General features: G+C 36.2%; 1 protein-coding gene across 3 annotated transcripts in view; it reads left to right on the top strand.

Moving 5' to 3' along the window:
- Gyc88E (Guanylyl cyclase at 88E) overlaps window positions 1–8,415 on the top strand; it is a 136,059-nt gene extending 127,644 nt beyond the window's left edge. For 2 of the 3 annotated variants that reach the window (XM_074107496.1, XM_074107497.1), the window contains exons 15-17: window positions 5,284–5,365; window positions 6,297–6,393; window positions 6,869–8,415. In XM_074107496.1, coding sequence (XP_073963597.1) covers window positions 5,284–5,365; window positions 6,297–6,393; window positions 6,869–7,167 — 478 coding nt within the window. In that variant the 3' untranslated portion in view covers window positions 7,168–8,415. Of the gene's footprint in view, window positions 1–5,283; window positions 5,366–6,296; window positions 6,394–6,868 lie in introns of those variants that run through there. The other variant, XM_074107498.1, reaches the window with a different exon arrangement.
- The last annotated feature ends 4,762 nt before the right edge of the window (window positions 8,416–13,177 follow it).

Raw genomic sequence — 13,177 nt, 5'->3', positions numbered from 1 at the left:
GTTTGGTTGTATTTGTGTGTCTTTGTGAATGTGAATAAATGTCTTCTATTCTATTCTATTCTAATTTGTTTGAAATTCCTTAAGAACTTTCATCCCCATATTTTCAAGTGAATAGGTTGAAATTTGAAAAGCGCCGGAGCAAATGTTTTTTAGGGTTCCGTACCTAAAAAGGAAAAAATGGAACTCTTATAGGATTACTTTGCTATCCGTCCGTCCGTCTATCAAACCTCTAAGTCAAGGCAATCAAAAGCTACAGTCATTAAAAAGGTGTTTCCAAACTTAACAGAAAAAGTTATAGGGTACTTCCGGCTGTCGTAGAAACTTGGAATTTTGCATAAAGGTAGCTCTTATAAATAGCACAATTAATAAGAAAAATCTGAAAATCATAATTTTTCATGTCTGACTGTCTATGTGAATACGCCATCTAAAATGACCCCACATTGCGTACATTTTGCCTATGAGCTTAGAAGGCTCTACTAACACTGCATCATCCCCTCTGCTAACATCCCCTCGCAGGTAAAATTTTCAAAAACGCTTGAACAAATATCTATTTATTTCTTATAAGTAGCCCAATGCCAAGTTTCATAAAGAACCATCGATTTATCTTCGACAATGACGATCTTCCATATAAAGTTTCATCCCCTATTTCACCCCTCACAGGAAGAGTTTTAAAGACGCGCGAACAAATATGTATTTATCTCTTAGCACGTGCCCAAATGCCAAGTTTCATAAAGAACCGTCGAATTATCTTCGACAATGACGATCTCCTATATAAAGTTTCATCCCCTATTTCACCCCCTCACAGGAAGAATTTTAAAAAACTTGGGGACAAATATCTATTTATCTCTTTTCATGTGCCGAAATGGCAAGTTTAATAAAGATTCATCGATTTATCTTCGATAATGACGACCTTCCACATAAACTTTCATCCCCTATTTCATCCCCTCAAAGGGTCGAATTTTCAAAAAAGCTCAAACAAATATAGACTTATTTCTTATTAAGTGCCTAAATGCCAAGTTTCATAGTTTTATCTTTGACAGCGACGAACTTCCACCATATAAACTTTCATCCCCTATTTCAACCCCTTAAAGCCTCTTTTTCGCGATATAAGGTAGCCTATGTTCTTTCTCAAGGTCTATTCTATCTCTGTACCAAATTTTATCAAAATCGGTTCAACGGTTTAGGCGTAAAAGTGTAACAGACAGACAGACAGAGTCACTTTCGCATTTATAATATTAGTATGGATTTCTTATTAAGTGCCTAAATGCCAAGTTTCATAGTTTTATCTTTGACAGCGACGAACTTCCACCATATAAACTTTCATCCCCTATTTCAACCCCTTAAAGCCTCTTTTTCGCAATATAAGGTAGCCTATGTTCTTTCCCAAGGTCTATTCTATCTCTGTACCAAATTTTATCAAAATCGGTTCAGCGGTTTAGGCGTGAAAGCGTAACAGACAGACAGACAGACAGACAGACAGACAGACAGACAGAGTTACTTTCGCATTTATAATATTAGTATGGAAGTATGGATTTTGTTTGACGACAATCACGTAGACATGGGGGATAAATAACGTCACGGTGACAAAGTCAAGCGGAGCGGTGCTCCGTCGACTTCGCCTCAGAGTCGTTAAATTCATATGAATATTTGCTTTCCAGACATAAAATTGGTGGTAACAATATTCAAAGTTACCTACATTAAGTATGCGAAAGTAACTTTCTGCGTAACTAATTTATGCGTAAGTAATTTTCTGCCTAAACAATATTCGAAATTCACAAATTATGCGTAAAGCCCATTCGGCTTACATTGGTTATGCGTAAGATAGTTCTGCGTAAACTATTATGCGAAAACAGTTTCGGCATAAATACTATTCTATTTTGCGTAAACAGATTATGCAAAATAGAATTATGACATAATAAAATATGCGTAAACAAGGGGAACCGTCAAAAGGTGTCACTGTGACTTTTCACAAAAAAACGTTACAAAATCACATATACGATACGTTCCTACTGTTCCTAGCGCCTAGCGCAGTCTCTGTTACTCAAATCACGACGCTGTGCTGTGACTATAACTCGGCTCTAATCAGGCTCAGTCGGGAGTGTTCGGCAGTGGCGAACATCGAACATCGGATGACGCCTGCAGGGCTACTACGAAACTCGAAGCTCGAAGTTCGTGTCGTGCAGTCCCTCTGACACTTACACTATTTAATACGAGAGCGAGAGGGACCGCACGACACGAACTTCGAGTTTCGAGTTTCGTAGTAGCCCTGCTGCTGCCTGAGAACGAGTGAGATAGCGTGAAAGTTATGAATGCTTGCTCACTCATCCGTGCAATGAAGCATGCATACTCGAAGATAAAATATGCCACATGCCTGTATGATAAACTCATTGCTATTAAATTAAATATTTTTTAATATTTATTTAATTGGTATCAAATAACATATATTTTTACTAGCTTTTGTCCGCGGCTTCGCTCGCGTTAAATTTGGGGTAAGAATTAACATACATTTACTTTCTGCGATCCTTTTTTTCTTGTTTTGATTGATTTTTTGGAGGATTACATGGAAATATAAATACAGTAAGACGTTGTTTTGGACAGATGGTGCACATTTTGGAATTCAAAAATCAACCGACATACGTAATTAATCATTCATAATTCGTACCAACTCTGAAACCCTGTTTCGCTGAAACGTTAAAGACGTTAAAGTACTATGCGTTTCTTTCGCCAGCGACTTCCTACACGATATAGGATATAGGATTGTATCTCGAGAAATTGTAAAGTCCCCGCGGGACACGAATTACTGTTCTGATCTATTTTAATATTCTTAATTGTCGATGAGAGACATATTGTAGCTTTCTATTATTGAAAGAATTTTGAAAATCTGCCCCGAAATTGAATTCACTTATTTTGCATTTAAAAAAAAAGAAGTCTGTCCATCAGGGATATTGTAGCTTTCTATTGGTAATAGAATTATTTAAATCAGCTCAGTAGTTTCAGAGATTACCCCCAACAAACAAAGTTGAGATATTTTCCTATTCCGTGGGATTTTCTAAAAATCTTTCCCTAGTGCACCTCTCTATTTCTTTAGGTCCATCTATGCCAATTTCAAGTCTCTAGCACCAGTAGTTTTGGCTATGCGTTGTCTGTCAGTCAGCCAGTCATGGTACTGTTCAGGTAGAGTTAGGTATAGCATTATAAATAAATCAACCCTGAAGTTGAATTCACTTTTTGCTATCCCGCGGGAATTTTGCGTTTTCCCGGAGAAAAGTAGCGTATGCCAATCAGGGATAATGTAGCTCTCAATTGGTAAAATATATTTTTAAATCAACCCCAATGATGAATTGACTTAAGTATTTCGATCCTGCGGGAATTTTGCATTCTTCTGTAGAAAAGCAGCCTATGTCAATCAGAGATACTGCAGATTACTATTAGTGAAAGAATTTTTAAAATCAGCTCCGAATTTGGATTGTCTTACTTACTTCTATGTACCTGCCTATCCTGCGGGAATTTAGCATTTTCCCAAACAAGAGTAATCTATACCAATCAGCAATAGTGTAGCTTTATATTAGTGAAAGAATTTTTAAAATCAGCTCTGAAGTTGAATTCAGTTTTTCTATCCCATGGGAATTTTGGATTTTCCGAAAAAAAAGTGGCCTATGTCAATCGAGGTTATTATATCATATGAAAGAATTTTTAAAAGCAGTGCCAAAGTTGAATTTACTTATTTCTATCCCGCGGGAATTTTTCATTTTCCCGGAAAAACGTATCCTATGTCAATCAGGAATACTGTAGCTTACTTTTGTTGAAAGAACTTTTAAAATCAGACCCGAAGTTGAATTCATTTATTACTATCCCGCGGGAATTTTGCATTTTCCCGAAGAATGAATTCGAAGAAAGTCTATACTAATGAGGAATAGTGTAGCTTTCTATTGATGAAAGAATTTATATAATCATCCCCGAAGTTAAATTCAGTTTTTTCCATCCCATGGGAATTTTGTAATTTCCCGAAGAAAAAGTAGCCTTTGTCATTTGGGGATAGTCATATCATATAATATGTAAGAATTTTTAAAATCAGCTCCGAAATTGAATTTATTTATTTCTATCCCGCGGGAATTTTCCATTATCCCGGATAAAAAGTAACCTATGTCAATCAAGGATAGTGTAGCTTACTAACGGTGAAAGATTTTGTAAAATCGGCTCAATAGTTTCAGAGATTCGACTACAAACAAAGAAGCGAAAAAAGTTTAGATATTTCCCTATCCCGTGGGAAGTTCGAAAAATCCTTTCTTAGTGCGCGTCTACATCTACTAAGGAACATATATTCCAAATTTCAAGTTTCTAGCCCCAGTGGTTTGGGCTGTGCGTTGATCTATAAGTCAGTCAGTCAGTTTCTTCTTTTATATATATAGATATAGATATACAAAACAAAGTCGAATTAAATTACAAAGCATACTACCCAGAAAATGTAAAAAAAAACATAATTAATAAAAAAACACTAAAAAAAATCAACAACAATGTGGTACAATCCTGTTCTAAAATTACGTAATTAAAAGTTATATTCTTGATTATGGATGGTATGACAATATTATGTGGTGATATGAGTAACAGACGTGACAAAGTCACGGTGACTTTTCACTGAGACTGTTTTGGAACGGGATCGTCAGTTACTGATATCAAAATGTAACGCTTTTCCCCATGTCTACAATCACGCCTGATGGTAAGCGAAGATGTGGACTAAGGTAGAACACGCTTGTCTAATAAATGGACATGTTTCAATGAGCATCCATGTAAATTTTTCCAGATATTTTAATTGTGTTTGGCAAATGTTTCCATAGATTTTTGTCGCATCTTTTTCATTGTACAGTCGAACCATTTGATTCCTGACCCACTGTAGAACGTTCTCACGGTAAGAAGCACAATGAATTCCTTTGTCAAACAATGCGATGTCTGTATGAGTTTTTCTACGAAAAGGTTCCACAGTGGGTCACGACTCAGTTGGTCCGATTGTACTTAGATTGTGTATTGTCTGTTGGCCTTTACAGACCGAGACTTTACTATCAATAAATTAAGGAGAATGTCAACGCCGGAACATATACAGAAATCAAAAAGCTGGCGGGAGAAAGGAAGAAGTGGTAATTGATAAGTAAAAATTTGAAACGTTTTTGATGATGATGAGCTAACTGTTTTTAAAGTTTTTTTTACCACATTAATTAGTGAACACCGGTCGTTGACACGATTGTATCAGTTTTTCGCAGTGTGACGTATAATTGTGTCGGTCTGTAGTTACAGTGCGACGTCCCCTTGCAGAAACGGTACCGCGCCCCCTTCCAAGGAAACGGAGGATGCCAGTTTCGTAGAAGCAGCGGTAAGTTTAATCGACTAATGAGAGAAAGAGAGAGAAACCTTTTTTATACATATTCGATACACATAAAAGTATATCAGAAGGAAAAAATAAATAAAAATGATCATGGTATAGTATTAACAGCACAGCCATAGTGGAGCGTGGACAGGTTTGTATTCGATTGGTTCATGAAAACAACATTCCTCACAAAACATCCTCACACGTATCTGGTGGTAACTCAGCCATAACCATAGGCTACTTTTTTTTTCTTTATTCCAACGGTATGCATGAGAATTGAACAACTAAATCTAGATACATGTTACAGTGTTATTTATACAACATAAATATAAATAAGATCTAATTTTTGAAAATTCCCATGGTAATTCATCAAAATCCTGGATTCAATTCGATTGCCAGACCTAATGTTTGACGCGTGACGGAGTAAGGAGAAAAGGCTAGTAACTAACAATTACTTAATAGATACTCGCAAAATATATGCAATAGGCGATAAGGACAAACTGCTGTTGCAAAGTTTTTGTTTTGTTAAAATGGTGGAGGTGCTGGGATGATTGTAGTTTAAATAATCACCCTGAAAACGAGAATTTTTAGTCAACCAATTTGATACTTAAGTTACCACAGAATCGTGTTAAATTGACAGTTTACGTCATTCGTTAAACATTTTATAGACAATTAACAATATTTACTGTGATAAGGGTCCATATTGGCCCAGAAACCAAATTAGTTGACTTTACAGACTGTTTAAACAGCTCAATTCATACCAACAACCAGAAAAACAATTACTTTAGTAGACATTTTTGAATATGAAAAAAAATATATATATTCTCAATCTAATATTTGCACATTCCAACCGACGTAATTAGCTATAACAGACAACCGCACCCTGGCCCCGTCCGTGGGTCGGTCTGTCTGTTACAGCCGTGCCGATGCGTTACAGTGCGTGGCTCGCATGTCCCCAGCACACTCCGCGCCCGCGGCCTGCGCGCACGTCGGCCTTGACAACGCCGAACACCAGACCAATGCCGACGAAATAGGTAAAATTAATCACACATACACAGACACGTACACTCGCATATACACGCACACACTCACACACAAACACACACACACACACGCACGTACGCACGCACGCACGCACGCACACACACACACACACACAACTTCTATAATTAAGCATAATAGCTTAAAATTTCCTTTTCTTTTTTTTTCTTTTTTTTTCTTATAACCACAACTAGTGTTATAGAGGAGCGGGGCTTCCTGATATAAGTATAATGTTTACTTAATAGGTAGTCCCAACCCTTAATTTAAGTAACAAATAACAATGTTATTTTTGGTGAAATAAACATTTTTCATTTTTTTCATTTTCAATGGATTGATGCCCATTTCGTTGGTGGAGGTCCTACGCTGAACTTCCCGACCCACGATCTCCATTCGAGAACCCAATAATAGGCATAGAGTAAAAATCGAAAGTGTATTAACTTATATTATAATATTTAATGCATTTTTCAGAAACAGATACTGAATACCAAGACGCTCACGAACTAAGTCACACTCAGATCTGCACCGTCTCGGAAGCCATCACTGAAAACCCTAAACCCGGCAAAGTGGGTCGCTTCAAGGCGCGAATAGCCCCACACAAAGCCTGCATCAACCAAAAACCCCACAAAGAATCAATAAAGGACAAAAACCCCAGCGTTCAACCCCACGGACACCATCACACGAAGAACGCGAACCACCACCAGTGTTGTGGTGCCTTTGGGAACCCCCATGTTCGACACAAAAACAATTCTAGCTGTCAAATTATGTAAAAGCATAGATTTAGAAGTGAAACACAGAGTGAGTGAATTATATTTAAGTACGTTAAAAGTGACTTCGATTCAGCCGATCAAAATGGTTGCTATATTTACAAGTAAAACCGCGTAAAAGAAGAGTTTAAAAACGATGAGAATGTCGCGTGCTGTCTCGCTAGTAAGCGGTGTAGTAACACCGTCTAATTTTTAACCTAATCAAATAAATATTCATGTTAATTCACGTTGTAGGTAACTTTTTGGCATAAATAAGGCAATAATTTAAAGTTGATAACTTAAGGATAAACCTCCAATGAGATGGAATAAAAACGTATTTTTGTTGTAAAGTAAGATTAACAAACTGGGGCAAGACTTTTAGAAAATTCACAGAAACTACACTTATCAAGATAAAAGACAGTTTAATTTTCCCCCACATTTATTGATCTTAAATACTTATACTTATTATCTTTGTAAAAATATTTTAGGAAAAAGAAGGAATGGTTGATAAGATTCAGTTACAAAAAATATAATTGTAAATTACATGCTTTAATTATTAATTAAAGTTGGATTATTATTGAATATAGATCTCAGTTAAAAGTCACAATGCATCCCAAAGATAATTCCAAAGATTAAATATCAGTTTTAAATAAATAATGAGCTTTACACTATGACAATAGCATATACATATATAACCGAAACTTATATCATGTATAGACACTGTGTAACAGTGGTTTCTATAGTTAAAATAGATTGATGTATACCTGCTAATGAATATTAGGTAAATTTATAGTTATTTGAGTCTGCAATAGGCTATGGGTAAGAAACATGGGCGAGACTATCGCACTCTCTAAGACTTTTTGCCTTTAGGCCGTGTAAGAATTAGTCATACACAGAAGAAGTAACGAAACCATCCGCGATGTCAAGAAACATAAAGGGCTAAGAGTAGATCGAATTTTTAAATTTTATCACTCAAAAATACCTGTAAAAAACTTTCGAAATGTGAGAGTAAAAATTAGAAAAAATACAGTTTATAATTTGAGCCTTATATTTGAAGCTGCATAAAATATTTCCTATACTTATTTTTTTTGTGAAAACATACATTTATTTAATGAATAAAACGTAATATATACAATAATTAACAAAAATAAATAAAAATAGAACTAAAACTAACTTACTCTACTTAAAAATGATGGTTACATTTTTGAATGATGTGTTGTCATAAATCGGTCATCAGATGGTCATATACGCGCATAATAACGGTAAGCAGATACTGGGTTTTTGTTACTTATATCCACATGGAAATATGCTAACGGGACCCAATTGCATAATTAAAATGGACAAGCGATAAAAATCGCTAATACTAAGAGTATTCATTAATTCCTACTTCATTGTACACCTGGGCCCAGATTCTGAGTCAATGCGAACTTAGTCACCTAGCACTGTTCTTTTATAGTACTTTATCTTTGTCCGTACATATATGATATGATGAGTGATCGGTGTATCTTAATATTTTAGATAGTGTGATAATTCTCATTATAAGTGGCATATTATATTTCTAGTAGGTACTGGTATCTTCGAATTCCGCATTCCATGCAACGAAATGAAAACAATTTTAGATAGGTATTTTTATCGTTTTGAGTACGTAAACAGTTTTTCTTACTTATAGTCTAAGTGCAAATATAGCTTAAGTAGGTATAGCAACTGAAATGAGATTATTTTTACAAATGAAACAAAAATAGTATTATATATTTTTTGGTATGATAGTATTTAAAGTAAGTTATTAGACAATGTTTGATTCCTGAATGTTCCGGATGTGTCAAACACGATAAAGTCTTAAATATTTACAAAATGTATCTCTCAAATTTTGTAGTTTTGTGTTTTGCAGTAGCAAAATGTTTTTTTTATCAAAGATACTTTTTTATTTTATATACCTTTTAAGACGACCAGTGAAACTCAAGTGTGAAGACAGTCTTCTGGCGAACACAACGTTAAATGGCCGAGAAGAACATGACGTCGTAAGGACGCCAACAGAGGGCTCAAATACAATATCCCCCAGCTGCAATAGCCCCGGGTCACCTTACATTATTTTAACATTTTAGGTGTTACTCCATGAACCCTATTTTTTGAGTTTCACTGGTCGTCTTAAACCTTCACCTTATCTGCAAAATAATTAAATTATAGGTTTAAAGGTATAACAGGGCCAAATCATCAATAGGGCAAGTGTGATAGTGAGGTTATTAAAAAAAAAAGACTACGTAAAGGGAGAAATAGGGTATTACGTATGCATTATGCGTAGCATTCATGTTGGCGTTTGAACTTTTTTTTTGGAAAGTAGGTATGATATTTTTATATTTTTACTTTACTTGCCCCACAGGTACTTAGTTACCTTTGATCGTTATTAAACTTATTATATTAGTATATAGATAGATCGTTATTCTCACACATATATGTACATTCTGAAAGCATTGTAAATGCAGTTCACTGTGTTAAGTTATTAAGTTAGGTAAGTATAAAATGTTGTGAATCACTGTATGAATGTCGTTAGTTAAGTCAATTAAGATTTATATTTTTATCTAGTCTTTTAGATACCTATAATTACTGTTGTAGGTAGTTTATCTTTATCAATTACACTTATTGTTTTATATAGCACAAACCACGACTCGTTTTGTCACTGTGCGTTACGAAGAAGAAGCACTTACACACACAAATAAACGTATGTTATGTGTAGTCAAGCACACGCAGTCACGACTAACATAGCCATGACGCCTCTTACTGGGTGTTTCAATTAAAATCTGCTGGGGCACAGTAACCCAAACAAAGAGCTTGCGCGAAGCCCAGCGAAGAGCTTGCGTCAAACCAAGCGAAGAGCTTGCATGAAGTCAAGCGGAGAGCTCGCGCGAAGCCAAACGAAGAAGTTGCGTGAAGGCAAGCAAAGAATTTGTGCGAAGCCAAGCGAAGAGTTATTTTTTCATAATAAACTGATCTCTATCTTAACCGATGGTAAGTGCAAACTATGCCCAAAATATAGTTAAATGGTTCAATTAGTAACTTGCTTTGTCTTGTAAATATGATGTTTCTAAGCAATCCCCCTTTCACACCGCGTTCTTTAGAATGAGATACATACAGCGACAAAACGTGTAGGTGTAGCGGCCAAATGCGCTATTTCCGCCGGCAACGTACTTACACTTTAGGTAGGGTTCCTTATTGGGAATTAAAAGTTTACACGCATCGTTTATTTGTGACATCTTATCGGACAATTTTCAGTATTAAAGTTATCGAGGTGCTCAATGAAAAAAAAACTATCTCGGAAAATAAAATGTGGAGAAACGATCGGATTTTTCGCAGACATACATCTACAGAAACAGTAGAAGACTTTCACTGTTGTTTACGTGAAGATACGGCTATATGTACTTAACACAAAAGCTGTTTCAAATACTAAGCGGCAAAAAGTCTGGCCCGCAAATGTATGCCGTTATAGGAAATTTTGTATGTCCATTGGGCCAAATTTTGTGCCGCTGAGTATATTTAAAAAAACTGCATATTGCAATAAACTTACTTGCTTTGATTAAATTTTCGATTATAGCAATGTGGAGTTGGTGAAACTACAGGAAAAATAAAACAGAAGTCTATAAATCAGAAACTATAGACTGCAGTTATAGGTTTACTTGGGATAATATAATAGGGGCAGTCTACTCTTACTGAGATTACTTCAAATACTTAATCAATTCAATTCAAAAATAATAAAAATCAAAAACTGAATAAATATCAAAAATACTTCTGCTACTCGGATTTCAGTCATATTTACAGTCAATGTATGTTCTGGAAATTAAGTACGACGACGTGTGTTAGCTACGAGTTAGTTAGATAATGACGAATGTTAGATATAATTGCGAGCTCTATGCGTGAGCTGAGCGAGCGAAGCAAGCAGAAGCAGCGCCGGGTACAAATTAAAATAATATGTCAATGAGGGCTATCGTTTCTTGTCTCACTAGATGGCGCACTGTTGCGTGAGCTTTTTAAGTATGGCTTTCAAACTCTGTTATTACGGGCGTGAAAACAAAGTTTAGATTAAAATCATATTTAATACACCTTAAAACCGTACCATAAAAAATATCGAGCATGCCACAGTGTTGCATAGTCCCCTTTTTCGGAAAAAAGGGAGGACAAAGGTTTCCGAAAGACAAAACTGTCTCAAAACACAGACATTCATTGCCTCGGAACGCATATTTGCCATAATTAATTTCAGATATTGCAAAATATTCACAAAATTATTCTAATTATAAATAAACCCGCGTAGCTCACCCAAAAACTATGAGATTTGACATTTCGGAGACCTGACGCTACACTAGCGCCTCTAGTGGCGAATTCATACGCGATAGCCCTCATTGGCCAGTACCAATGCTGGTTTTGTTATGGTTGCACTTCACTTATTGGTCTTGTGTGCGTATATTCGCGTTGCGCTATTAACATCTCCATTGCACATGCTAGAAATGAAATAGTCCTTCTCATTCGTATGTACGCGCAAATATTTCGGTGAATATGCCAAGTGAAGTGCCAGTATTAGATAGTTGGGTATGGCTCACGAGCGTTGTGCCCGCCTGTTCCAGTGTGTTATGAATATTGATGCATACGATAACTATTTGCGTCAACTTCTGATACAAGTAGTTTCTCTTTGAAGTGAATTTGAGGCCATCGTTCGTATGCATCAATATTCATAACACACTGGAACGGGCGGGTAAAACGCTCGTAAGTAAGCCTTACCCAGTTATGTACTTAAGTCGCGAACTACGTAGACTACGAAGAATATTTACAGACTACTGTTCACTTTTCCCGTCGTTTCACTTACCTCTTACTTCCGAAAAGTCATTAAATCGATAAGTTTACTTAGTACCCAAAGCAAATAACTAATCGTCTAACTGATCGTTTTGTGATAGAATTTAAGCCAATGAGAGAAAGAATAATTTACCTAGTCAATAAAAAAAATTACACAGTAACATGAAAGTATGTACTTATTATATTAATATCTGAGTCATATTTATTTCGTTTAATGTCAGCACAAAGTTATTGCTTTCAAATTTGATCAAAAATGTCATATCATTGCAATTTGTTTCGTTGCGGAATTTGTGAATCACTTTTGTGGAAATAAATGCATCAAACTTGTTTTTATTTTATTTCTAGACTTCACAATTATACAGCTTCATTTCTATGCTCACTCGCAAACAGCTGTTATGGTTACAGTTACGTCTATGCCATGCCTAATATCGTCACTGCTTTGAAAAAAATCTAATAATAATAATAATAATAATAAATAATAAGCCCCTCACAAACCTAACTCCACGTCCGATCCGAACATCTGTGATCACGTGAGGGGCGGACATTGGCAGCTATTTATTTAGCTACAACTTACCAATGGCTAACGGAGCTATAGTAAACAGAAAAATGCGATGCGCCTAAGAAACGGTAGATATCTACCCCAGGCGGGTACCGAAGCTAACCGCGACGGAGAATCCCGCCCTGAGCTTGTTAGCTCAGGCAGTCCCACGTATTCTGGGGGGGGGACACCGTATCGCAAAATTCTGCCCAGTTGAGAACTGTTGCAGAATATGATTCAGTACCAGACCAGACAGATGACAGACTGACCGACTGTGACGATATAAGTTCAAACTCAGCAGTAGACCCATACAGTCCATCAACAGCATCTTATATTCCATCACCAATATCCTCCGTGGGCTCTCGCAGAGCACCCACGCCCGTCTTAGATGTTGCGCAGGAGGCGAATGCCTTTTTGCCTGCGTCCACTAAGGCTGGGAAACCTAGGGTGCGCATGAGTTGGACCAAAGATGTTAACCTATTCATCATGCGCACCTACTACTATATCACTAAATTAGAGACAGACATGACCACTTACAGAAAACAGTTACATGAACTTTTCCAACAACAATATCCCACTGTTAAAGTTAGCGAACAACGTGTATCCGATCAAAGACGGGTCATTATTAGAAATAAATATTTAAGTGACCAAGAACTAACC

The sequence above is a fragment of the Choristoneura fumiferana genome, chromosome 25 (assembly GCF_025370935.1).
Source record: "Choristoneura fumiferana chromosome 25, NRCan_CFum_1, whole genome shotgun sequence".
Lineage (NCBI taxonomy): Eukaryota > Metazoa > Arthropoda > Insecta > Lepidoptera > Tortricidae > Choristoneura > Choristoneura fumiferana.
Note: the sequence above shows the minus strand (reverse complement) of the source record. Positions and strands in the feature narration are given on the sequence as shown.